Here is a 27,623-nt window from a genome sequence, read left to right as displayed (position 1 = left end):
TATGGCTGTAGACTGGGTTATGCATTTCTGCATCTTAGTACGTCATTCAGTTTTTGATGAAAAAAATAGGTAGCTTAGTTAATTTTAGATTTGTTTGTTTGTTTGCTTGTTTTTTGAGTCAGGAACTCTGCAGTTCAGGCTGACCTTGAGTTGACTTTGTAGCCTAGGCTGATCTTGAACTTGCAAGGATCCTCCTACCTCAGCCTCCTGAGTGCTGGGATTAACAGGCATGTGCCACCATGCCCGGCTAATTTTAGGTTTCAGAGCTGTGCATATTGACTCCATTACTCCTTCTTTGGGGCTTTTTATGGTTGTTTACTCTTTTTTTTTTTTTTTGTAACCTAACTGGACTATTTTAATGAAGTCTATTTCCCCACACTATACAACCTCTGGAAAGATACTCGTTTGGGTAGGAATCTCTTTATCCACCTCTCTTCCTAATCTCTTTGTTGACCCCAATTTAGAATCATTCCCCAATATTGTGATCCACTAATTTCCAACTGACTGGCTTTAATATTCTGACAGTTCTCTGGGAGCATAAATTGTTTTGCCATCTGATTTAAGTAAGTTCAAGTGAGGATAGCTTTTGAGACCAGACTTCAGGGTTTTGTCTGACTCTTAGCATTGCTAATTCTCTCTTTCCCTGGATCTCTTTTGTGACCTAACTGGCCCATAGTATAGGTTATTGGTCTTAAGTAAGAGGAGTTATCAGCCTCCTTTTATTTGCTTACTAGGAAATTCTCCATTGTTTTTGCAAGATCCCTTAGGCTAGAATTTCTCCCACTCTCTTTTTCTAAATAAAACCAGTTCCTTGGGAGAACTTAATTTCTCTTCCTGTTCCCCCCTTGGCAAAAATCTCTGAGTCACTACTCTAGGCAGTGAGCAGGGTGGCAGCTTTTGGTCTTCTCAATTTGTCTCACCCAATATGGAATCTCTGCCTTTAAGTGAGCTGGAGTGAGGAGGTGGGGCCCTAGTATTTTCTCTGCTAAGGTACAGCTTCAGTGCTGCATGGTGTGCTGGATGCAGGAAATGTCCTTCGTACTTCTGAGCCACACTGTGAATTTACTCAGAGTTGAAGCACATGAGATGTGCCAGTGACCTATCCTTTTGGTGAAAAATACTTATTGATTGGAAGCTGAGTGATTAAGAGACCTGTTTTCTTGACTGTTCTTGCCTGGAGTGGAGCATCTGTCAAACTGGTCTGGGAGGAAGGGAGAGAAAAATAGAGTAGGTTGTGGCTCAAATGCCAAACGTTCTCCCTGTTCTTTATGAGCTTTAGTACATTTTCTTGAATAAACATTTATCACACGCCACTACAGAGATTTCTAGAGATTTTAAGTTTTGCTTTTATGGTTTCCATTAGTCGCACTCTGTTGTGGAGTGGATCCCATGAGCACTGCATGCCACCATCCCCACATGCCCCTATGTGATCTAAGCCTTAAAGTTTGACCACTTTCACATTGTCTCAATTTTAAATCCTGCCATTTAAGAAACTGGGTTACCCAAGGTAATTCACTTAGTTTCTAAGCTTTAGTTTTCTTAATTGCAAAATGAAGATAAAGTCACCAACCTTGCAAGGTTGATATGAGGATTAGTTGAAGTAATACATAGTAAGTACCTGGATGGCTGGTACTGTGCCTGATATCAACTCTATTCATCTTCCACCTGCCAGGCACCAGTTACTCTTTAGAGAAAAAAACATGAAATAATTCAAGTATACAAAAAACAGTAAATATAATGTATATACCAAGCGTTTGGCTTTAGAAAGAAAGCATAGATGCAGCTTAGGTCCTGTGTATGCTGTACAATCTTCCTTGCTCCTCCTCCCCTGGGAGTTCCTTCCTGATTCTTCAATTCAAGAAGGGGTCAGGGCTGGGGATATAGCAGAGTAGAATGCATAAGGCCCTGGGTTTGATTTCCAGCCATGGGGGAAAAAAGAGTATTAAGAGCGAAGCATAGTCCTAAAACTCGTGTGCTTTGTAAAATCTCTGTGAGGAATGTACTAATACTTTACTACAAATCTACAATAAAGAAAAGATCACTCAGAGGCATTTCCCTTGAATATATAAATGTTCTATTTGTATAAGGGCATATCTCTTCATGCTAGTAAAATGAGATCTCTCATCTTAGACATTTGTATGAGCATACATTCTTTTCCTTCTGGTATGAGAATAAGTCTGGATATATACTGGAAAGAGATGGTACCTCAAATGGTAGACATTTGCTGTTGTTTATAGAGGTTTCTATTTTAACTCTATGTGATAGACTATTTCTATGTTTCCCTATGTTAGGAATTTGATTTTATACATAAGCGTAGGGAGACATTCCACTATTACGATTTAAAATTTGTTACACAACTGAGTTGGAGATTCTCAAATATTTGGGGAATTATAATACCCCATTTACTTGATTTTGGTCAGTAGTTTTTCCTAGAGAATTTTACTTTATTCTTTTAGATTTTTTTTTTTATTTTGTGGAAAAAATAAACCAAGTGTGAAAGCAAAGTAACAGGAGAATAACAAAATTTAATATATATTGTTATTTCCAAAGTAGTTGCTCAGAGTACAATATATGGGCATTAAAAAATCCAAATGATATTAGCACAAACCTTTCTTTCAATGAATTAAGAGAAACCAGTAGTATAACTATTTTGTACTTTTTTACTTTTCTCTTCATTCATTTCCCACTTTCCCCGCCCTAGCTCCTCTTTCCTTTTGAACAGTTTCTTCCTATTTCACAATATCTGTTGTACATTTTGGATCTTCTTTATTATTTCAGCTTATTACACTAGGGAGACAATATGATGTTTACACACATGAGTTTGATGTATTTCACTCATGAGTATGGTCTCAAGTTGAATCCATTTATTTATGAATATCTCAATGTAAAATACCACATCTTTTTTTATCCATTCCTCAGTTGATGGGCATTTTGGTTGTTTTCAAGATCTGGCTATTACAAATTGTGCTGCTGTGAACATGGGTGCATATAACATGGCTGTGATATAATGTTTTTGATTCTTCCAAGAAGATATCCAGAAAGGAAATAGCTGAGTCAAATGAGACCGCTAATCCTCTCTTTTTAAGGAATCTCTATACTTATTTTTCACAGTGGTTGCACCAGTCTACAGTCCCACCAACAGTGGAGAAGAGTTCCTATTTCCCGACAGTCTCCAGCATTTCTTGTTGGTTAATTTCTTGATGAAATCTATTCTTTCTGCAGTGAGAATCTCAGTGTTGTTTTAAATTGCATCTGTCAAATGACCAATGATGTTGAACATTTTTTTCATAATTTCGTTTGCTGTTTGTTTCATCTGAGAAGTGCATATTCATTTCAGATACCAGTTTTTGTACTGGATCTTTGAATTTGGTAGGTCTGATTTTTTTCAATTCTTTGTATGTTCTAGATATAAGTCCTTTGTCTAAGGCACAACTGGCTGACATTTTTTCCCACTCTACAAGTTGTATTTTCTTTTTTTTTTTCTCTACAGGTTGTATTTTCAATCTGTTGGTGATTTCTTTTTTTGTGCAAAAGCTTTTTAATAATATGAGATTCCAGTTGTTGATTTTTTTGTGATATTCCCCATGTGATCTGGGTTTTGTTCATGAAGTCTCTGCCTATCCCACTGTCGCCACGATTTCTGTTTTCTCTTCCAGTAGATTTAGTGTTTCTGTTTTAATATTTAGATATTTGACCCATTTTGACTTTAGTTTAGTGCATGGTGGTAGACATAGGGCTAGTTTCAGTCTTTGGCATATGGAGAGCCAGCTTTACCCGTACCATTTATTAAAGAGGAGATCTTTCTTCCAGTGAACATGTTTGGTTCTTTTGTCAAAGATAAGGTGGCTGAGTGTTTTTGGAGTTGTTTCTGTGTCTTCTAATCTGTTGTTCCCTTGAAATGACGATAAACTCCTTTCATATTGCAGTACTCAATTTCTATCTTCTGAATTATTTACACGTAAAGAATAAAACTTAAATGACAAGCCTTGGAGGTTTTCTCATATGCATGCTTCTAGTATAATCTCTGCTAATTTGCATGCATCTCTTGGTAATTTAGGCAAACAATAGTTGAAAGAAATAAACAGAAAATTCAGTTTAAAATCTTATTTTTCATGAAGGCTGTGGCTGAAATGGAGACACTGGTGGTTTTCTGTTCTGCTCACTCTGTAATGCTGAGGTGAACATCTTCATTTCAGTCTGTAGGTGGCAATGTCAAACAAGAAATGCTTGAAACAATTGGCCATGAGAAGGCCCCCAGCCTTAAAATTGTGTGAATGCATACAGGTGCCTCTTAAAAACTGAAGGTCTGTATTTGTGTTGCCCGTACTTGGGTATGTAGTTAGAAACCAGCCTTGGAGTGTCTCCACATTTACATATATTCGAATGGCTGCCCTAGTCTTTTTTTTTATCCTCTGGGTGAGGTCTTTTGGGATTTCCCCTCTCTCTCCCCTGCTGACTTGCGAAGGTAGCTTCTGTCTCTTCCTGGGAATAACTTCTAACTTACAAAAATACCCACTTCTTCCCCGTACTTTGGTGTTTTGTCTTTCCTTTGCACGAGGCAGAAGGTTAAAACTGAATGCTGGGAGAAAAGGAAAGAGTTGGCACCAAGAGGGATCCGGAATTCATTTCAGTCTCTTGCAGTGACTGCCAGCAAACACCCTGTGTACTTGGCTTTTTTCTAGCTTTATTCACCCTCTTTTTACCCCTGTTGCAGGCAGTCATAACTTTAAGTCCAGAGAGCTGTGTATTTACTTCATGGACAAGGGGCATAAGAAAAATTCTGAGTCTTAGTTCTGAGCTTTTCGCCCTGCCTTTGAGGAATCAGTAGAGAGAGTGAGATCAATCACAAATAAAAAGTGGTGGAGATAGAAGAGCTGACAGGTTAAACTTGGGAAATGGATAAATGACAAAGGGAAAACACGGACCCACCCAATCCACTATGTGACGCACCCTTGAGAGTTTTCCACTGGCTGGAGGCTGGGGCCTCTCAACTCCTTTTGAGTCATCTCCTCTTTCCAGGGCACAGCAATTCCTAAGAAAGTCTTGAGTGGGGAGGGTAGAAGGTGCAGAGGAGGAGTCTTTGACTCTCTGCTAGATTCTTCACTGTTCAGAATTGAAATCTATCAGAAGATTTAACAGAAACAGTTATATGAAATAGTCTCTGTAGTATTACTGTGATATACTATGGTTTTCTATAGATTTCTAGCCCAACTGAGAACATACCAGAGCCTCACCACCATGTATTCTGCAAGATAAATAAATGTAGGTTGAGTTTCAAATAGGCCTGCTTCGGTAGCATCACATCACATATACAGAATATATTAAACTGCAAAAGTAAGTCTTAATCTACTGCTGTTTGAAGCAGACTGTTGGAAATTAAAAATGAGTTTTTAAGACAGATTGGTATACAATTTGGCACTACACTTGTGTGTAATGATATTAGTATGTGTGTTAAACTTGTTTGGCTGAGGAGAACGTGCCTTTAAGGAAAAAACTGAAATGTTTAATAATACTGTATTTGGCAAGCCTTAAAGTTAGAGTGCTGCACGAAAAGCAATAACAAAGAACCCATAGCATTTAGTCTTAATTGCTGTAACTCAGGCCTTAATTAGAATAGCATGTTAGAAACGCATTCAGCATTTAGTCATGGAAATAAAATGTAAGATTTGTTTACCAAATTGAAAAGAAATTAGGAAAATGATCTTCCTTCCAGTAACATTTTTACGCAAATGCACTCTCCGAATCCAAGTTATTTTCCTCATTTTATTTTATACGTGATGGATTTTTCAAATGATTTATGTATTTTATGCTCATGATTGGAAATTAAACATCAATTGAATTTCCATTAAGTTGGAAATCATGCATACGGGTAGTTTTTAAAAGATGACATTTCTAGCAAGATATTTGTCTTGTCTCAGAATAATATTAATGATGATGATGTATTTACTGACTGCTTTAAAGTTTACAAATTCCTTTCCTGTAGAGAGCCAGGGTGGTGTCTTGTTGAAAATCCTGAGGCTTTGGCTTCAAACCTAGTATAAACCCCACCTGCCCCACTTCCTATTTATTACTTGCTCTTCCTGAACTTCACATTTCTCATCTTTAAAATGGATCTTAGCAGAAACCAGTAACCTTACAAATCCTGCTGATTTCATCTGCACAGTTGTGTTAGAAAGTAGGTTTTGTCTCTACATTTAAGGCTCACACAACTCAACCTGGGTCACCAAATCTGTTTTATGACTTGAAGTTCAGGGCACTTTCTTCCCCTCAGCTGCTTTTGGAACAGAATGGTGAAGACTGGTAATTATGTAGTAGGGATGGTTCCAGTAAGACTGCCATTCCCAGCCCCTTTCTTTCTGTGACTTAAGTGTGTGGCCGCACGACTCAAGGCTGCAGGGGTGTTAGTTGAAAACCTGTCCTTTTCTCCTGCTGCTCACAGAAGCCCAAGAACAGTAAGTGTTTATTACTGAGGGAGATCACCTGTACTCCACTCTCCTCCCCATCTCCAGTACTTGATTACTGATAGTTTCTTTGAACACACTCCACAACCTATGGCAACACACCACAGTTGGAAACTACTACACAAAATGCACTCTTGAAAGAACTAGAAGGCCACATTTTACTAGGGTTTTCCTGCTGGGGAGTGGGGAGCAAGGGCGGTGAAGTCCATAGGATTCTAAAAAGTTAAGATTTTGGAAGCATTTGAAAGTTTTATTAAGAAAGCAGTTGAAGTAAAGTGGTGGGCTTCAGGCCAGCTTGCAGCTAAGTGAGTCTAGACGCCAGGAGACCAGTTGGCCTATTGAGGTGAGCCAGTTGGAATGCGTTGAAGGCCTAGACTTAGGTGGCTGCAGAAGAATGGAGAGAACTAAACAGATCAGCAGGAGACTTGGGCTTGCCAGATATACATGAGCAACCAAGAAGGTCAAGGGGCCAAGGAAGCAAACAAAAGTTTCAAAATATGTTGTCAGTTGGATATTATTTCTTTCTTAAATTGTATTTTGCTTAAATGTCTGTTAAAATGACCTTGAGGACCTAACACCTCTGTTGTTGGAGAAAAGACCATCTCCAAGGGTACTAAAGGGTAGAGAAAACAGCAGTTGAGAATTAAGCATTACAGGACATAGTTCATAAACTATTAGAATCTTTCCCAAGTTGTTGCTTTCTGGAAATATTTATGTAGCCTGCAGCACTGAATTCAGATCTTAGGCCAAGCAACTTTGTGGTTAGACTTGTCAACATGCTGCTACATGAAGGAAGGGCTTTATTACAGATAATTACAAGTGAGTGCTCAGTGAGGCGCTAACCTTCCCATAGGAATGGTAAGTAAGTATTGACAGCATTAAGAAAATAGAGTTTTTGAACAGTAAGTTATGTCATCTGGTAGACCATACACACCATCTTCCTGGGTTCAGGATCCTTAAGGGTAGAATTTTTCTTTTGTTCACTGCTCTATCTCCATCAGAGAGCAGAGCCTGCCACTTAATAAATGCTTGATCAGTAAGTGTTGCATGAGTGAATGATCACAGGGATCATGAATGCTGAGTGCAGGGCTGATGCCCAAGGAATGCTGAGAAAAGGCTGGTTGAATGGAGTTGGAAAAAATTAGACAGCATTTGGAACAGTTAATCGGTGTTTTATTTGGTTTTGTATTGTAAATGTTATTATAAAATATTGTTACATTGATAGTTCTTTACATGGGATATTGAGCCCTAACAAAACCACTCACTCTTCTGCTAGTGATGATCTGGAAAAGTTTATGGAAAATCAAGGCGCATCCAGCCCAGGTATCCTCATTTTAACCACAAGTCTCAGCAAACCATTCATGCGACTGGAAAAGTATGTTACTCTCTTGCAAGAGCTGGAACGGCATATGGAGGTAAGAGAAGCCAAGTTTACAACCTCTCCTATTAAGTCAGGGCCTCTTCTCTGGGAGGAGAAGCCGGTCTGCCTCCAAGCAAGCCTTGCTAAGAATCCAGAAAATGTCTTCACTTCAAAATGTACTTGACCTGATCCTCCCTCTTCTCAAGCTTCTAGTTTCTTCCTTTATGATACAAAACAATCTCCCTTCTTTCCTATCACATATTCACAGTAGTCCACTGTTTCCCCTGTTCTTCTCCAAGCCTCAGTTGTGTTGCTTCCCTCAAGTCTGTTTACTGGTTGACTTGGTTTTCTTTTGCACTCTCATCTAGATGAAATGAGATGGTGGTTTAGTCAAAACCAGATCTTTAGAAACCTCTGATGTTCTGATATATTAACCAATTTTATTGTGAGAGATAAGCAAACCAACATTAAAAAATATGAAGAACATGTTCACTGTGCACATGAACATTTACCTCTAGACCACTGGGATTGTTTGGCTTTCTGATGTTGGATTACAATGGAAGATTTTGGTATTTCTTAAAGATTAAATGGTTCTAGTGTCATTGTATCTCTCTACATATCAATGTCCCCCACATTTTGTTTATGAATTTAAAGCTAATTTGCAACAGTTGTAGTGGCATTATAATCTTTCCTAAATATTAAGATTTGCAATGAGGCCTGATAATTGAAGTTTGTCATTAAGAGCCTAAATCCTTTTGTGATTAAAAACCAGTCAGCAGCGAAGGCTCCTTGAGCTGTCCTTTTGTGATTGTGCATGGGGTATGGAGGAGGAAGGCCCCCTGGGGGAGGCAGCATTCACCCTAGTTGCTCTTCCTGTGTCTGGGTAAAGGTTTTGAGGTTTGAAAAGGGTTGATTATCTTTAAAGAAAAAGGTTGCATGCTGCCAGGCTTGTCAGCATTTGTAAGGATCGAAAAGCATGCACTCTGAGCAAAACCACATTCTCAGGGTATTTGACCTACCTGAGAGCTGGAGGCAGTGAGGAGCGGGTGAGCAAAGCCTGCCGGAATGAAATTTCAGTTAGGGGCCTGGAAGGTTTTGACCTGTGGATGCCTTTCCATAAGCTCAACCAGTTTGCTGAACCGTTTGAGGTTTGCCCCTCCTTGCTTATCATGAAAATCCAGAAACTAGTGGCCCCAGTTTCTGTTACTTCTCAGTGCTGAAGTACGACTATGCATTCAATCTGAGGGGGAAAAAACCCCAGGCAGCAGATGTTCTGCATGCCTCTGTCCTCTGTCTCAGCCTTCCTTATAGTGGAGCTTTGCTTCCAGTCTTGCCTCCATTTGGTCACACTGTCTTTGGTTGCCTTCCATTCCTGTCATCAGATAATTCACCCGCTTCATGCTAGTGCACCATTGGCTAAGATAATTTATCCAGATTTCTGGTCATGTGGCACGAATGCTGATGGTGGTAGATTAGAAGTTGAAACTCTCATTTGTCAGCTGATTTGGGTAGGGATAAATATGACTACAGAGGTATGCTAACTTACTTTGCATTGGCTTTACCATTCTTGGCTTGGGACAGACTTTTAGTCTGCTCCGTTGTGTATTTGCTCACTACAGACTGGTAGAGCAGGAGATTAGGTTTTCTCTTTTCCTCAGCTGAGTCCCACATACCCCAAAGTGATGCCCCATACAAGCCACATACCTCTGTGCCAGATATACTCTATATGACCAAATTATGTCACCCCAAATAGTCAATCACTATATTTACTATTAAATAGTTATCAAAATACAACAGAAAATGGAAAAGAGAACTCTTCTTTCAAAAACCACACCTGCAGTGTTGTTACTATGATGTATCACCAACTGTCTTAAAGGTCAGTTGTATGATAACTTAAGAATTAAAAATAGACCTGTATTTGGAATCTCAGTACCTCTAATTATTGGGTGCTTAAGAAATTTTTTTTCAGTTCACAGTTCTATGAATTTTAACATAAGTATAGTTTCATGTTATCATCACTACAATTGAGATACAAAACAATTCCATCATGCCCTCAGATTCTCTCTTGTATCATTTTGTGGCCACACATTTCTCCCACCCCTACCCCATGGCAACTGATGATCCTTTCGCCTCTAATATTGTCTTAAACTGGATTCCTTTGACAGGATACTCATCCAGATCATCAGGATATTCTGAAAGCAATCATAGCATTCAAAACGCTAATGGTATGTAATATTCTAAAACTGTCATTCTCCATTTTGTGTAATACTTTGTTATTGAAAGAATGATTCATGTGCAGTGTCTCTTTCCTTATGCAAAGGTCTTTAGAATGGAAATAATAAGCTTTCATGACAGCATGGCTGTGATTGCTTCATTTCATTTTGTCCTCCAAAAATCATGCTTTACCTATGAAAGGTTGCCAGGCTGAGGATATAAAGCAATCACATTTGAAGTCTTGGCCACATTAAGCATTGCTGTGTAGGTGGGGGGTTTCCTTTTGTCTCTTTATCTTTACCCCTGTTGCTTACCCCATGTCTGTGTAACTCATCATTCACTGATTGGCATCAATACTGGATTTAACTATTTATGTCAAAAGACGTGAGTTTGTTCTTTGCATATGAAAAAGAAATCCTTCACAAAAGGAAAAAAATGACATAACCGAAATACAATTGCTTTATATAGATTGCCACCAAAGGTGTCTGTAATCTTAGATCTCGAGTACCATGGTTAATATGTCTTCTTGAACCCACTGGTGTAAACCCACTTGCTGCCATTTTAGAAAGAGATAAAACCTTATTTTAGGGTGATGGATTAAGTTTAGATCCATTTTTGACATTTCTGTAGCATCCTCAGTGACTTAGATCTATGCTTATTTATTGATCATTGCTGTAAGCTTGAGATGAAGTATTCACCATCGCCTCATTTTCAGTGCTGTTGGAAGATCAGTAACTGATGTGTCCATGGGTAAACAGCAAGTTAAAGACCAGAGTGAGGCATTAGGTTACAATGACTGCTGTTGTGAGCCCAAACAGGCAAATACTGGCATATTTAGATGGCTCAACTTAATGCAACAGTCCACTAGAACAGTCCACCATGGGATTTATTGTCATTTGTGCCTCTTTTATTTTTCTATGCAAATGAAATTTAATATCCTTCTTTAAAAAACTTGTATTTCTGATTGCGTTGTAAAATTTGCTTTGATGATTGAAGTATATTTATTCCCACTTATCCGTGCTTAAAATATCTATATAGTGAATTTATTTCTCCAAGGCTCCATTTAGCTGAATGAGGCAGCAGAGATTTTAAAGAAAAAGCACTTGAAAATACTGTGACATTACATTCATTTGGAAACAGTAACATAACTAACCATATGCTTATTTTTGTATTCAATTTGGAATGAAGGCTGTTAAATTACTCTAAGAGAACTTCACACTTTCTGAAGCATAGTTTTGGCAAACTAAATTATTTCTTCATTTGAGTTTTCAGATTAGCATCATATGTTCAACCTTGTCTCCTTTTCCCCCAGTCATTTTAGGGTTAAAAATTAATTTAGTGTTTTTATAGCACTCTGTCGCTACTCCCTAAATCGAGTAAAGGGTAGTGCATATGTTTCATTAGAATGATTCACGGTGGCATAAAGGAAGAATTTATATTCTTTTGCCAGTCTTCTTTCTTTTTCACAACTCTCGAAGTCTTTCTTTTTCCCCCTTTGGGTTTTGTAGTTATTATAGCGCTTACCTTACGTGAAAATAAGCGTGTATTGGAAAAATAAAATTATGTTGCAAGTAAACCCCTGTTTACCTGAAGATAGACATGGTGGAGAGGAGCTAGAGCAGGGACCCCAACTGGGGAATCTGAGGGCACCAATTATGCTCCTGGCTCTGTGTGATGTGATTCAGCTGCTCATCTTCCAAGATTTCTTTCAGGCAGTGAGAAACAAACCCAGCAGAGAATTATGACATTTTATCTTGAAGCTTTGGGAAAATGAAAAAGAGCCCTTTCTTATACCACTTGTAATAGTAGATCTATAGTAGATCTCTTTGTCTGTCAGGATAGGGTCTGGTCATAAGATGCAGGGTGAGCCACAGGGAAACTCAGGGGAATCTGAGAGCTAAGAGCATACCTGGCTTTGATGTTGTTTTAGGTGTCATAACCAACACAGGTCCAGTCATAAGCATCCTTATTTCATTATGTTCCCTTGGGTCCTGTAGGGGCAGTGCCAAGATCTGAGGAAGAGAAAACAGCTGGAGTTGCAGATACTTTCTGAACCCATTCAGGCATGGGAAGGGGACGATATTAAAACCCTGGGAAACGTCATCTTTATGTCACAAGTAATGGTGCAGCATGGAACATGTGAGGTAAGGCATTTCAAATCAACATTATTTCTTCTGTCTTTCATATTTTTTCTTCCTTTATTTATCAAGATCAAGTGCTTAAGCATTCAAGTCAGAAACTGGATGCCCTTTCTTTGGCCAACACGGCAGTAGGTGCTTTGGGAGACAGGAAAGGAATAAGCCACAATCTTCACTCTTAGAGAACTCGTTAAAAATAGATGAAATGGGCTGGAGGTTTAGCTCAGTTGCATAAGCGCCTGCCTGGCAAGCGCGAGGTTGTGAGTTTGATCCCCGGTACAAACAGAAAACAAAAAACAAAAAATCACACAAGCCTCATGTGGAAAACAAACCCAGAAGTCAATGTCAGATGGCACAGCTTCAGCAGCATAGCTGTAGAAACAGAGAAGGGAGAGACCAAGAAGGCTTTATGGTGATAGAATGGTGGAGGGGGAGGGGGAGGACGAGGGGGAGGACGAGGAGGAGGACGAGGAGGAGGACGAGGAGGAGGGAGGAGGACGAGGAGGAGGACGAGGAGGAGGACGAGGAGGGGGACGAGGAGGGGGACGAGGAGGAGGACGAGGAGGAGGACGAGAACCACAGAAAGTAAAGGGAAGGATAAGGGAGACAACATTTCTGTCTCAGGAGAACAAGAATGTGACTTATTTTTTTCCTGTAGGGCAGTCAAGAAACTAGACTTTTGAGATCAGAGGAAGTATTTTGGGCACAGTGAAAGAAAGGTTAAATTAGGTTAGGAGGAACCTTAGCTGTACATCAGGCTAAAGGAGTTTGGATTGAGAAAGCAGATGATGGAAAACAGTGAAAGAGCCATAAGCAGCAGAAAATTATGACACCTAATCTGAACACCGTATGTGTCAGAATGAGACTAGAAGCAAAAAGGGCAGCTGGCACGGGAAGGGAGGAGTAGCCCAGGCATGGGGGAGACAGAGGGAACGGAGTACAGAGGGCATCTCTGGGACACACTGAGATGGGAAAGTCAACAAGAAGGGGCGGCCCATGGACTCCAGGAGATGACACATGCCATTTTTGACCTGTTGAATTTCAAGGGACTGAAGTTAGCCAGTTGGAGATGTCCCGTGGGTCACTGTGAAAGTGGTATGGAAATATAAGTGACAGATAGACATTTATATGTCCCTGACAGATATGCCTCCCTGGGAAGGAATTATCCAAAGAGAAGCAGGGATTTGAAGATGTATTATTTGTCTTAGAAAGGGTTCAGGGTAAGGAAAAAATGTTGATTACGTCACCTGGTACAATCCATCGGGTGTTAGAATTGTCCTCCTCTCCCAAACCATCTTCCTGTGGTCCCTGACATGGGTCTGGCAGAGCTTCATTACTTTGGGTTAATAAGCAATCTCATTAGAAACCCACATACCCTGGGGAATGTTAATGCAGAGGGTCTAACTATTAGTCATTCACATCTTTGAAATAAATCCCTTGGGTGAAAGAAGAGGTATCGGGGCTAGGAAAAAAAACATAAATAGGATGGTAGAAAAAGAATCAGGGGATTGTGCTGTCCTAGAAATTCCTGGAGGAGCACTTGAAAGTGGTCAGTGAACTGAGTGCTGCAGAGGGTTCATAGGTCAAGGAGCAGGAGGACCAACAAGAAGCCATTGACTGTTGCTAGAAGGCAGTTATTGATGACTTGGGGAGAGTGGTGGGGAGTGCAGTTAGGGAAGGATCAATGGGGAGAAAATGAAGGCAGTGAGTAATTTGGCAATAAAATGTCAAGAAGCATGATATTACCTATAAGAAGCCACATGGGGCAGGCAAGGCCTTTTAGGACAGGAGATGTGCATAATATGTTAAAGGCAAAAGGGGGAAAGCTGGCGAGGTAGGAGAGGATGCAGGCTGAAAGAGGATGTGAGAGATGTCTGTAGAAGAAAACTGGACAATAGAAGGAGCCCAGAATGCTGAGCACTTGTAAGAACAGTTATTCCTCTCAAATGGGAGGAAGGAGCTGGGACACCAATGAGGATCGGAGTATGGAAGCCAAATGGAGCTTTTCATCCACTAACTACACATCTGTTTAAGGGCTCCCGAGCAGCCCTTGTGTGTTACAGCTCCTCCCGTAAGATGTAATTAGCACTAATGCATGGTGTATTTCAAAAGAGTTAGAAAATCTTGCTTGGGCTCACCATAAACAAATGATTGGCTTAAGATGGTGGACATGCTCATCATGTGGACTAGATCAGTACACAATATGTACATGGGTTGAAATGTTACCTTGTGTCTTCCAGATGGGTACAATTAGTATGTGTCAATAAAAAAAAACATGAAATTAAGATGGGGATACAGCTTGAGTAAAGAGTATGTGCTCAAGACCCTTTGTCTGATCCCCTGTGCCACGCACATATACACACAAACACTCACACAGTCACCCAAATGTTTAAATGAGTGTGTAGTTATAGTACATGCTAGTTACATTCATCTTGAGGAACTGCTACATATATGATCTTGATCATTTTGATTCCCTTATCCCCACTCTGCCTTTCTTCCTCCTCCTCCTCCTCCTCCTCCTGACCCCTTCATCACGAGGAAGTCGGCCTTTTTGTTTCCTACAGTCTCTCTCATTTTAATCATTTTTAGGTTGCTCATTTAGGAGAAACCATGCAGTAGTTAACTTTTTGTATCTGACTTACTCCATTATGGTCTTAAGTTCCATCTATTTTATTGCAAATGCCACAATTTCATCTTTTGTGACTGAATAATATTCCGTTGTCACAGAAAATATTTAAATGTATTTACTTCTTTGTTTCACATGAATATATTATCTTATTCTTATTGATTAAAATAATTTTATGAATAAAAATTTAACATACCCATTAGAGCATAATAAATTTAGTACCACTTGAAAACTGCTCCATTTTACTTTTCAAGTAAAATTATATTTCTATTTGTAAACCTAGAGATTTATTTTGTGCCAGGACTCATACAGCAGACTGGCTGCGTAAACGGTGTGAGTGCTTGGCTTGTATACTTCGCAGACAAGCCTAGCTCTTTGTGTGTAACTGTTATGCATAGGAAAGAGAAAATTATTGTGGATTTATGTTTATGTCAGAGTAAAATTCAACCGGTTTTGGGCTCTAAACTGGATAGCTTAAAAAAATCACTATTGGAACTCCATAGTCAGCTGAGTGAACATGTTTGGCCCCTTTATCAAAGATAAGGTGGACTTCCGGGAGAACATGGCAGACAGATAACAGCAACTACCGGAGGCTCTCTGAAAGACTCGGCTCAGAAGCCAGGAATGGTGTGGACTAAGGAGATATAAGCAGGTGGAGATATGCTCTGCTGACTCAGGAACGAACTGGGCTGAGAGAAACCAACTTGGAATGCAGTTCTGGTGCTAAAACAGGAACAGAAAAGCCTTGGTGTGGAGGCTGGGCCCCATGCCATTGGAAGCCGCGATTTGGGTTTCCCGCCGCGCAGCTGGCGACTGCATCTACAGCGGCTTGGCAAGGCGCGCGGAAGCTCTGAGAGCGGGAGTCTGCGAACGGAGTCGAAAACTGGATGGGCAGGGAGGCGTGCACTGACTTGTGGTGAGGTGAGTGAGAGAAACTGACACTCTACAACAGTTTGACTCCAGCGGAGGACTTTCTGGGCCCCGGCAGTCCTGCAGGAGCAGGGCGCGGTGGCGACTCCAGCCACACATCCCCCTCTTGGGCGGGATTGGTGAAAAGTGCCTGGCCTGCGTGACGCTGCTGGCGGACCCGGTGGGCTGGCCCAACCCAGATCCCAGAGCCTGACGGTGGCCGGGAGGGGCGACCCCCGCGTAGGCTGCCTGATCTGCAACTTCCTGGTGTGCTGCAGTGGGTGGGAACACTTAACCGGAGCAATTTGATCAGGCTGTAGCTGACAGGGAGAGAAGCTGGGTCTCCTATATAAGCTTGAATATATAAGGAACAGAGAATATGGGAAGAGGCAGCAACAAGAAAGGCTCCTCAGCCCCCAATCCTGAGAAACAGTCAATAGCGGACACCGCACCAATAGACATAAAGCGCCATATAGAGAGCCTCATAGACCAATTCAGGAATGAAGTTATCAACGACCTGAAGCTAGAAGTATGCAGAATAGTTAGAGAAATGCTAAGCACCACCCAAGAAAAAACAGATAGTGGAATGGAAGAACAGAAAAAGAGGGGAGAATTGTTTGATGGAGAAAACAGAGAAAGCATAGAATACGTGAAGCAGGTTCAAAGGGACTACCAAGAAACTAAGAAGTCTATCGAAGACTGGCATAACAGCTTGAAAGAAACTAAGGACAGACTATCTGAACTGGAGGGCAGACTTGTAATATGGGAGAATGAAATGAAAAACTTCTTAAAAATAACAAAGAAACAAACAGCAATAATACAAAGACAGGAAGATGATAAGAGGATCCATAACTTAAGGATTAAGAACATAAAAGAAGAAGTAGGGACACAAACAAGTGAACTACAAAAGCTACTCACAGAAATAATCCAGGAGAATTTTCCTAATTTAGCAAAAGGTAAAGATACTCAGATGTATGAGGCATACAGGACCCCAGCTATCTACAACCCAAACAGAGCAACACCCAGGCATATAATAATCAAAATTCCAGAAATTCAATACAAGAACAGAATATTAAAAGCTGTCAGAGACAAGAAACAGACCACTTACAAGGGAACACCCATCAGAATTACAGCAGATTTCTCTGCACAAACCATCAAATCACGAAGAGCGTGGGGGGAAATAATTCAAGCTTTGAAAGATAATAATCTCCAGCCAAGATTGAGATATCCTGCACAACTGTCCCTGGAAATTGATGGAAAAACGATGTGCTTCCAGGATAAAGAGGAACTGGGGGAGTTTGCGGCCACCAATTCAACTCTACACAGAGTATTGCAGGATATTCTAAAAAAAAGAAAAATACAAAGAACCCAGAAATAGTGGCGGGGAGGCCACAACAAATGCAGCAGAGAACAAAATGAAGAAGACAAACTGACAGCTACTGACAGAAAAAGAGCTCAACAGAAATGAGGCAGAGAAGATTGGATGATAGGAACAGCTATTTTGGAGAAAATGACATCTTAATAGGTAATACTGATTTAGTATCATCTTGTTTTGAAGTCTCATCTAGCTTTTGTTCTTCTGTTTCCAATGGTCTAAATAGGTTGTATCTTATTGGATTTTGTTATGTACGATAGTATAAGCAAAAACCTTTTAAAGACAAGGAGATTATACAGAAACCATTGTTCATTTTCTGTTAGTCGATTCTAAATACTCTGTAATGCTGTCATTCTCTTAAATGGTTTTACATTGTTTTGATATACTTAATGCTACAGTATACGAAGTTGTACTCAAGGATTTCAAGGAAAGAGACAATATGGTAACTACTTTTGGGTCGGGATTATCTGGTGGTGAAACACTATTCTGCTTAAATGGTTATGTTTTGATCTGTGCTGTTTCGTTGTTATGCCCTCTTTTATCTCAATCTCCACTCCATTGTTTACTTTTTTATCTTTATCCTTTTAATTAAAGGAAAAAAAATAGCAGGATATATTATAGTAACCCACTTTGACTTTCCATTACCTCAATTTAAAGCCCTGTATTACTCTCACCATCTGGTTTTTAACTGATGTTCCCCTATTCTGTTTTGCTGGATAGTATCAGGTTCGAAAGTTTAGGCATCAGCTGTGAAGATAATGAGATTCATTATAACGCCCATTCTCGTTGACTTTTATCTACTTTTGAAGACCTACAATGTCTCCAATGTTTTGGTTTTGTTGGTTTTATTCTTTACTGTTTTGTTCAATTGTATTATAACTAACGATATAGGCAATTCTATTAGAGATAGCGGGAGGCATTATGGTAACCATTGTTGATCACCTTGTATCATGTTTTTACACTATCTATTATGTCCACCCTTTTGACTTGACCGATTCTGTTCTGTTATGTCACATTTGGTTTTACTCTCTTCCAAAAAAGTAATAAGAACCGTGAGAGCAGTGAAACCCAAAATGTGTAATAGTCATGGTACAAAAGAGAGGAAAAGAAAGTGCTCTAAACTATATAACTGCATGTATATTTAAGTGTATAAGATAGAAAATGATATCACAGAGTTTTATTGGATCATTGAACAGAACTGTTTGCAGTATCATTGATGGAATGTCCACTTTACAAGCTTTAATTTTGTGACTTGAACAATTATTTCTAGGATGACAATATGTAATCCATTAACTAGTGGTTTCCTACTGTTCATTTTTTTTCTGTAAATCTGTATAACTTGTACCCTTTCTCTGCTTTTTTTTTCTTTTCTCCTTAAATAAAATAAAAAAAAAGAAAAAAAAATCACTATTAATGTCTCAGTTGGTTCTGTAAGACTTGTGTTCTAAAGTAGTGATTCCAGAAATTCTTAACCAAATTTTCCATTTAATATTTTTCATTCTACTTCAGGAAAAAGAGGAACGGTACCTTATGTTGTTTTCAAATGTCTTGATAATATTATCTGCAAGTCCTCGGATGAGTGGCTTCATCTACCAGGTTAGTTGATTTCATATAAACCAAAAGCAGGACTCAAAAGCAGGCTCCTGTGCAGATATAATATCTGTACTACAGCATTAAAAGCTGAAGCCAGCAAAGGCGAATGTTTTGACCATTCCTGGTAATTAAACAGCCTGTAAGAACAGATGTTCCTTAGATCAAAACCTTTGTGTTACAATAATGACTTTGTCCTGAAAATCCACTGCTATGGTTACAAGCTAGGTTTTGAATATATAAATAGAAATTTAATTTTTCAACTAGATAAATCAGCAGCAACATTGTCTAGGCCTGTATCATTATTGCTGAGAAATTGCCAAGCTGGCACCTGATTCTATGATTGTCTTATTCTGATCACATCACATGATTTGGGTTTCTAAGATACAGGTCATTAAACTCCATAGAAAATTAGCCTTCCTGCAGTCTGTTCCCAAGATACAGAGTATAAGTTATTACTGCATGGTATACTCTGGCCTGGCCATCACTAATTTTCATAAAATTTGACCCTTTACTTCATTTATTGATTCATGTGAAAATATATTAGAAAAATAAACTGTCTTACAAATCTTGATCTTATGGTTTAGGATATGTTAGGTAAAGACAACTCACATTTCCTTGTTTTCTTTGTCTGATTAAAATTTAGAACAAGGAAACATCTATTAACAAACTGGGGAACTATGTCTAGCCATTATTTAATAACAGCTCCTGAGAGGGTCAGAAAGTCTAAGAGAAATACATAGGTATAACCACAAAATTTAATGAGAATGTTCTTTTTTTCTGGTAGGGAAAAATACCAATAGCTGGAATGGTGGTGACTAGATTAGACGAAATTGAAGGGAATGACTGCACATTTGAAATCACAGGTAGGCAATTTTCTCCTTTTCATGTAGCTGCTTCAAATCCTTTTTGGAATGAAGTGGAGTTTAAATAAATAAATGCCATTATTTTCTATTATATAACCCATGAATGAGTTCCACATGAATATGGCAAAGTGTATTCCATTTCCTAGGATAACTAGTGTATGGTGCTGGAACAGAGAAGCTTTCTGGTTGTTTAAAAGCCTCCACTTCTCCATTAGTTTCAATCTTCTCTTCTATAAGAGCTACTTGTGAGAGCAAAGGAATAACAAAATGGGTTGATGTAAATGTAATTTTCTTCATCTCTGTCATCTATTCCCCGGTGGCAGAGGAGCCAAAGAGGTGGACTTTTATCAGAGATCTTAACATCAGCCTATGAATTAGCAAGACCTGGTGCTCCTCCTGAAAAGTGCTAAGAAGCCATAGGACTTTCTTCACAAATTGAACAAAATGTCAGGTCTCGATAATGCTCCTTGATATTTTCATCTATTATTTCTTTTTAAGGCTGGTATAATTTACATGTAATGGCTGAACTTTTTGCATTCATTTAGCACTGCAGCTCAGAAAGGTTCATGGGCCCTGGCCTTAAGGACACCCTTCTTTCACAATAAAGAGCCCAAGGTTTGGTATTTTCCTAAAAGTTGTAACCAGTCTTAGTTGGACCTTGCTGAGATTCTGTAAACATTAGAAATCAAGGACATTTATCTTTATAAATCAGACACAAACATTTATTTACTTTATTCTCACCGTACATCTGTTCCTAATATAGAAGTTTAAAAGGCTTATCCCATAGGTACAAAGACCCCTGAAAATAGACACTGAAGTCCTGGTTACATGAAGTGTATTTATGAAAGAGACAAACTCAAGGTTCCTGTGTTTTCTCAAATATTCCCAACTGATGGTACAGGTAACATAGTAGAGAGGACTGTGATCCATTGCAATAACAACCAGGACTTCCAGGAATGGTTGGAACAGCTGAACAGACTGACCAGAGGACCTGCATCTTGCAGTTCGTTATCCAAAACATCATCATCATCATGTAGTGCTCATTCCGTAAGTAGATCTTTTGTTCTAACTAGTGATTCGTGAGGATTTTGTCATACCTTGCCTGTTAAGTGCTTACAAGAAGCAGCGAGCACGCCCTTTGTCTCTGGGGAGTCTGTGTTTGTAGATTCTGAAGTACAGTTAAACCTCACTAATTCTAATTTCTCATTGTGAGGCTTATCCAACTTAATAAGGTGTCACCTAGAAGCGTCCCATTTGGTTTGACAGTATTCGGTTACTCCAACTAACTGCTAGCTAAGTGTCTCTAACCCGAAGTACTACTAAATGTTTTAATGATAAACAAGACTTACTCAGCAGCTGTTATTCTCATATTAATCACGTGCTCTCCAAACAAATAGCTCACTCCCCTAAGGACTTAAACATCTCCCTGTAATCTCACTCATCCCCTCGCATTCGCTCAGTAACTTCTTCCAATTGTAAACATGTCATACTGTCTGCTACTGAGTTGTCACTGACTTAGAACTCATGGAATCTGAATTGATGAGATTTTACTGTACTTGCTGGGTGAAACGGAAGGTGTGCTGTGTTGTCTGTTAACACTCAACCTTGTGATGCCAAAATCTGTGTTTTGAGTGCTATGTGTTGAGGTAGAATATGGGCTTTGGCATCAGACTGGGTTCATATCTTGTCTTTGTCAATTACTAGCGTGTTACTTCACCTTGCTGAGCCTACGCTGTAGGCTGTTGTGATGAAGTATCCTATTTATGTACCTAGTACAGTGCCGCACACATCACTGAACTCAAGTGCTGCCTATTACTCCACTCCCCTCCCCTACAAAGGAGAAAAGTCTGACTGCAATGAAACTGCAGGAGGGGGGATAAGAACAGTTTCAAGGGATGATGAGTTAATTTTGGTGCTTTTCCTTAATGACACCCTAATCTTGCGTGGGAAGTGTCAGTTCTCAAGCTAGAGACTCTCATTTTTCCATCTTTCCCCTTCTGTGGCTGGCTTTGCTATGTCTCTGACGGTGTGGCACAAGGTCGGGTTCAGGCGGCAGATTGCCAGCATCTCATCAGACATTTTCCCAGTCTTTTAGCTCTTCCGGACAGCCCCGAGGACCCTTGGAGCCTCCTCAAATTATAAAACCGTGGAGTTTAAGTTGTCTGAGACCTGCACCTCCACTTAGACCATCAGCAGCACTAGGTTATAAAGAGGTAATTTTGCTACATATTGTGTAACATGCTTCTGACAAAGCCAGTTGTGCCGCTTATTACAACTCATACTATGAAAATGTGCTAGAGTTTATAATAGATGATAGTGGCCGGTCAATCTTGAATTGCCAGACTTAGTGATATTTTACTTCCTAAATTTCCATTTCTCCTTGTCCATCTACAAATATTTGTCAAATATCCACAGGGTTTATGTGTACTGCCTGAGTTTCCCTTGCCTCCTCTTGAAGCACCTCTGCTTTACCTTTACATGATTCTGTTAATTCTTAAATTAATTAACCACACACGTATCTTAAACCAGAGCCACTTCATTTGGAATTGAATTTCCAAATAAACAGACCAAGCTGTGCATTTTGGAGCACTTTGCTCTATTAAACCAAATCAGCAAAGTGCTGAGGGGCCAAGTGCTAAGTCCAAACTGTGAAAGTGATAATTTGTTGTGCTAGGAAAGGGAAAAGAAGTTAAGGAAAGGAATATCTTTTTAAAGAGGGGCTTTTCAGCAGCAGCTTTAGAGGACAGCTAATATGTGAGCAGTGTGGGGATTTCGAAGCTGTTGTTTTTCCTCTCAAAGTTGAAGTCAGGAAATGTCAGTCACTAGCTTCCATAATTGGGTAGAATGTTACCTTTTTCATCCAGTGAATTTCTCCCCTCTAACCTGTTTCTAATTGTTTCAGATTTCAGAAAAGATGCTCATTTTTGAATTAACTGTTCTTTAAATAGGTTTTGTTGAGTGAAGAATGAGTTTTTGGCAGTTATAAAATGAACCTTAGCTTATGATGCAAAGGCAGCTTATAATTCTGTATCAATTGTGTTTTTCGATGAATGATGTAGACCTAGTTCATTTTGAATGTGTTTCAACTTAAACCACCATGCTCCTGCTTCGGTGAATTGTTTCCTACAGCTCTTAATGCAGAAAAAAAATAGAGCAGTATCTGGACACTAGAGAATTTTTTTTTACCTTTGCAACTTGGCATGATAGGAGACATAGTGCTTGAGCTGAATCTTTATCGTGTACATTTATTCAGAATTTGACCAGGAAACTGTCCTAAGATTTGCTTTGGAAATGGATCTGCAGTTCCTTCAATCATCCACTTTCTTCTTTGATTACCTAAGCTAGGAGTGCCATTTCATAGTTACCTAGGTCTCCTTTCTGATTATGGTTGGTTTTTAATTGCCAGTTACTAAGTTCAAATTAAGGTGAGCTTTGAAGGGTAAAGTTGACTTCATCCTTCACATGACTAATCTATTAAAACTAAGGCATGATCACTTTGTTTCTGCTGGGGGAAGAGAGTTATTAATATATTCTTACTGTACTGTATATTTCAGTTATTTTCAGCATTTGTTGTTCCTCACAGAACTATATTCTTTGGACTTTTGCATGATGATATTGCACCTGAAACTAATGTGGGAAATGTGATGATGTTCTCTCTGTGTAATTTATGATAACACTAACATTTCAAATGTTGTTTTAGAATTATTGATAAATGGATTTGATCATTATAACCATCGACCTCTCACGCTTATCTTCTCTTTCTTTACATATTCATTTTAGAGGATGTCTTATATCTTAAAGGTAAGGGTAGAACAATATCTTTGGCTTACAGTGACATCATAATGTTGTGCTGTAACCTTTGGTGAATGAAGCTTTCCCTCATACTTGTTTTGTCCTTTGTTATAATTGGTGGCTAAAATATGAAGATGCAATTCTGACATGTAAGTACTTTCTTCAAAAAGTAGGATTATGTGAGATCCATATAAAAATGTCACGTTATATGTAATGCCTTCTAAGTGCCCACACTATTGTTTTTTAAATACAGTTTTTGTCCTGTTATATTTGTCACATGCGAGTTTCTCTTATCTCTTTTCAACTCTAATGCAATCACTGTGGCTATGTAAAACAAATTCTTGTTTCATATAGTTTAAGATAGTGATCATTATCCATGCATCATGGAAGATTAGGGTAAGATAATCATGAGGGTTTTCCCCCAAAGTGTAAGATTATAAACATCCTTAGATATTGACAAGGAACATCTTTTTCTTTTTTTTTTAATTTTATTTAAGGGGAAAAAAGAAAAAAAAAACAGAAAAAGGGTACAAGTTATTCAGAATTTCAGAAAAAATAAACAGGAAATCACTAGTTAATTACATATTGTCATCTGAGAAATAGTTGTTGAAGTTACAAAATTAAAGGATATAGAGGGGACTTTCAAACAGTGAGACTGCAAACAGTTTTGTTCAATAATCCAACAAAACTCAGTAATATGGTTATCTATCTTATACACTTAAATATATATGCAGTTATATCTTTTAGAGAACTTTCTTAAGGAACATCTTTTTCAACTTACTGGTTATTCATATGATAAAAGAAACTCAACAATTCTCATCTCAGTTGTCTGCTAATTAAATAGGACGTTGTACCTATACAGTTAAAGTTGGCCATAGATATGTTACTCCTAACCCAAAAGTACTCATCAGGAAATCTTCCATTTGGCTCTGCTGTATGACTTTAGGGAAATTACTTAGTCTCTCTTTCTTAAATTTTTCCATCTGATAAATGAAAATTATATTCTCTTACATGGGACTGTTGCCCAGGATAACTTATTGAACTAGTTTTGCAGCTCTTAGGAAAGTGATAAATATTAGTGCTTACAGTTGTTTTCTAATTCCCTTGGAACCATGTTGGTAAGAAACAACCCAGTAAGGAGTACTCTTCTTTTTTATGAGGTTAACATGCATTACTTTCCCTTCAGATGATACCCCAAAGGCATTGGGCCTGCTTCATCTTCAGTAGACACACTCTATCCTTATTCACGTCCATATGACACTTCAGGGGAAGCTCTCAATTGCTTCTGTTTTATTTAACCTTGTAGAGTTTGTTGGAGTCACTTTTTATATGTATACTGGTAATTTGGTGCATTCCTGAGACTGTCAGACTAAGAAGCACTCTGTTTAATTTCATTTGTTCTATTTTCATTAGCACTTGAGGGAGAATTTTAATTTATTAAGAAATCTTTATCCTTATAGGAGTCCAGTAAAAGCCCCAAAACAATGAAGAAGTTTCTTCATAAAAGAAAGACTGAGAGAAAACCATCAGAAGAGGAATACGTGATTAGGAAAAGTATGTGTTTTGTACTTTCTAGAAGTTATTTGTGGAGGAACCAAAATGAGGATATTTTGGAAGCAGATAATTAGAGCAATTTGTTCTCAGCATCATCTGTTACAAAAACACATAGAAAGGTTTGGTCACCTCTAAGGCTCTTGAGTAAGCTGCCTCCTGCTGTACTTCCTGTCATTAGGCAGACATCATCTGTGTCATTTTCATGATACAGAACATTTCACTCTACTAGAATGGCCCATTTGCTGTGGACACATTTTTTTTTCTTAGTTGCTAATGCCTGAGCTATTTTCCTGTACAGAGATACACTAAATGGACTTGAAGGCTGAAATCCTATAGAAGTCTCAATGTAGTGACATTTGAGTTAGCCTAGGGAATTAGCCTGTGGGTACTTAGGCCATGTGACTTTATTTTGAGGCAAAGTCAGCCGATCAATATATACCTAGTTGCCTCCAAGACTGTAAACAGTGTGCTTGGGATACATGTGAAGGAGGAAGTGATGTCTCACAGAAAGGTGATAGGTCTACATCAGCTTAAAATGTAATTTAGATCAGTCTTTGCTGGACTTCAGCTCTGCACAGACCTTCCCCACCCCTATTTGAGTGGGCACAACAACCTTTTAATAGGGTGAAATGCCATGCAGGCATTTCACGAATGAGCTGGGGTGGGGGAGGGATGGGAGAGATTCAGTATGTGCTGGCTGGTTGAGAAGATAGGTGATATTAATGGAGAAAGCTTCCTAAAGAAAGAGAGCCTTGAAATTTAAAGGAGAAGAAAGCAGTGATATATTGGGTCAGCGCCAAGCCTGGGGCTGGGATTTTGGACTGACTGAGAGGAACCTCCACACGTTTAGGGCTCTGAGTTTAGCAGCAGGTGCTTCCATGCTGAGCTCCTAAGGCTGACCCTGAGCTCTGTGGGGTTGCTCCCACTCTTCTCCATGAGGGCTGGTAACTCTCTCCAGCCATTCAGAACCACACTGGCCAGATGAGTCAGCCCTTAGAGTGCAGGGTGCTGCGTCATTGGGAGGGTGCAGGGGCATCTCTCTCTGAGGAGTCATTATGAATTAAACTCCATAGGTACGGCTGCTCTAGAGGAGGATGCGCAGATTCTTAAGGTGATTGAAGCCTACTGTACCAGCGCCAATTTCCAACAAGGTAATGGCTCAAATTCCCCCAAAGTACTTTTTCTCATTTTTTAAAAAAAAAATCGGTACATTTGCATTACGTCATGATTACATTCATCATACAGAGTTGGCACATGCACATAACACATCTCACTTCCACTTGCTTCTCCTTCCCCTTTGCTCCTTCCCTCTCCCATGATCTCTTTGTCCCTTTCCCATTTGCATAAGATATAGCTCTCTGAGTACTTTCTCTAAGGCATGATGTTTCTTCTTTGCTGCTCATTGCCTCTTAGAAAAACAAAAGAAGCAGTGCAGTTTGGGTTGCAGGGTGTGGAGAGCGGTGACTTGGTGCAGAGGAGTGGTGCAGGACTGCATCTTTCAGATAAGGTGGTTTTAGCTTCTGCAGTTTGTTTACCCACCATTGCTTTTCAGAGAGAGGAAGGGGAAAGAACGAGAGAGGAGGAGGAGAGGGGGGGGAAAGAAGAGGAGAGTAAAGGAGAGAGGGGAAAAGAGGGGGAAAGAGAGGGAGAGAGAGAGAGGAGAGAGGCAAGAAGGGAAAAGTTAGAGGTGATACAAATGGAAAAAAATTAAAGTCATTCTCCTTTGAAGTACCGATACCTTTGCCAGCACTAGTTAGGAATTAAAGAGCCCAGAGAGTTCCTGTGTCTGTGAACTGATGCTAATCTCATCTTATAGGCAGATTTGGAAAGGAAGTCAAAATTACTATCTTTAATCAGCTGCATATTTAAGCAAACAATGCTTCACTAGACTCCAGTTTCAAAGTTGCGCTAAAAATCGAGATGTAGCTGCAGAGCAGGGGCTGTTCAGAATGTTCAAAGTGTATCAGGAGCCAGCGGGTGATGGTATTACACACCCTGAATGACACTTGGCTTGAAAACTGAAGCCAGATAATGTTTCCTGGTGCACCCTTGTACTTTTTCAAAGTTAGGTCATGAATTATGCCTTGTCTTTCATTATCATAGATATTCAGGGTACTTTATGTAAGGTCTTCACATCCATGGGAAAATGAATGCCCCGTCATGCTCCACTTTGGATATCCCGTGCTCAGCCACCTGGCATGAGAGAGGTCTTCCCAGGTGGCCTGCTTTGACATATTCTTTTAAATTAGCACATGTCTAAGGCTCTCATGAGGAGTGTGTTCACGGAAATCAGTACATTTGTCCATGAAGAAGGGATACTTTCTGCCTCACAGCTAAAATCTGGTTGTGCTTTCAGAGGATAAGTTCTAAGGAGTTAGGAAAGGAAGATGAGGGTGATTTTCATCATGAAATCTAGGGATAGGGATGAGGACAGAGGAACCCTAGGAGGAGGCATCCCTCATGCAAACCTTCCCTCATCCCTCACACTGCTCTTTTCACACCACTCAACTCCACTCATCTACTCAGAGGCAAAGGCCCCGGCTGGTATTCTGACCCCCAGAGGCACGTTTGGCCTTTCCTCTCCCTTGCCTGTGTGGGAGTTGTCTAGCGCCATGGCAGGACTTTTTGCATCTCAGTGGTCCTGTGTCCCTACCCAACCAGAGGTCCTGTTTCCCCAGGACTGATGGCTCTTAGTTTTTGCCATATTTAGTCAGTCTGTCAATTTCAGTGCCTTTATT

The 27,623-nt window shown here is 39.5% G+C and overlaps 1 protein-coding gene across 7 annotated transcripts in view; it reads left to right on the top strand.

Moving 5' to 3' along the window:
* Arhgef6 (Rac/Cdc42 guanine nucleotide exchange factor 6) overlaps nt 1–27,623 on the top strand; it is a 121,806-nt gene that overhangs the window by 87,836 nt on the left and 6,347 nt on the right. For 3 of the 7 annotated variants that reach the window (XM_063246456.1, XM_063246455.1, XM_063246460.1), the window contains 10 exons: nt 7,738–7,876; nt 9,987–10,046; nt 12,033–12,179; nt 18,593–18,679; nt 19,461–19,539; nt 20,441–20,586; nt 21,627–21,752; nt 23,320–23,340; nt 24,792–24,885; nt 25,959–26,036. In XM_063246456.1, the coding sequence (XP_063102526.1) occupies nt 7,738–7,876; nt 9,987–10,046; nt 12,033–12,179; nt 18,593–18,679; nt 19,461–19,539; nt 20,441–20,586; nt 21,627–21,752; nt 23,320–23,340; nt 24,792–24,885; nt 25,959–26,036 (977 nt within the window). The remainder of the gene's footprint in view (nt 1–7,737; nt 7,877–9,986; nt 10,047–12,032; nt 12,180–18,592; nt 18,680–19,460; nt 19,540–20,440; nt 20,587–21,626; nt 21,753–23,319; nt 23,341–24,791; nt 24,886–25,958; nt 26,037–27,623) is intronic. The other 4 variants (XM_063246461.1, XM_063246457.1, XM_063246458.1 and 1 more) reach the window with 3 other exon arrangements.

This window comes from Cavia porcellus, unplaced genomic scaffold (assembly GCF_034190915.1).
Source record: "Cavia porcellus strain 051 isolate PalLab524CR breed Dunkin Hartley unplaced genomic scaffold, mCavPor4.1 scaffold_3, whole genome shotgun sequence".
Taxonomy (NCBI): Eukaryota; Metazoa; Chordata; class Mammalia; order Rodentia; family Caviidae; genus Cavia; species Cavia porcellus.
Note: the sequence above shows the minus strand (reverse complement) of the source record. Positions and strands in the feature narration are given on the sequence as shown.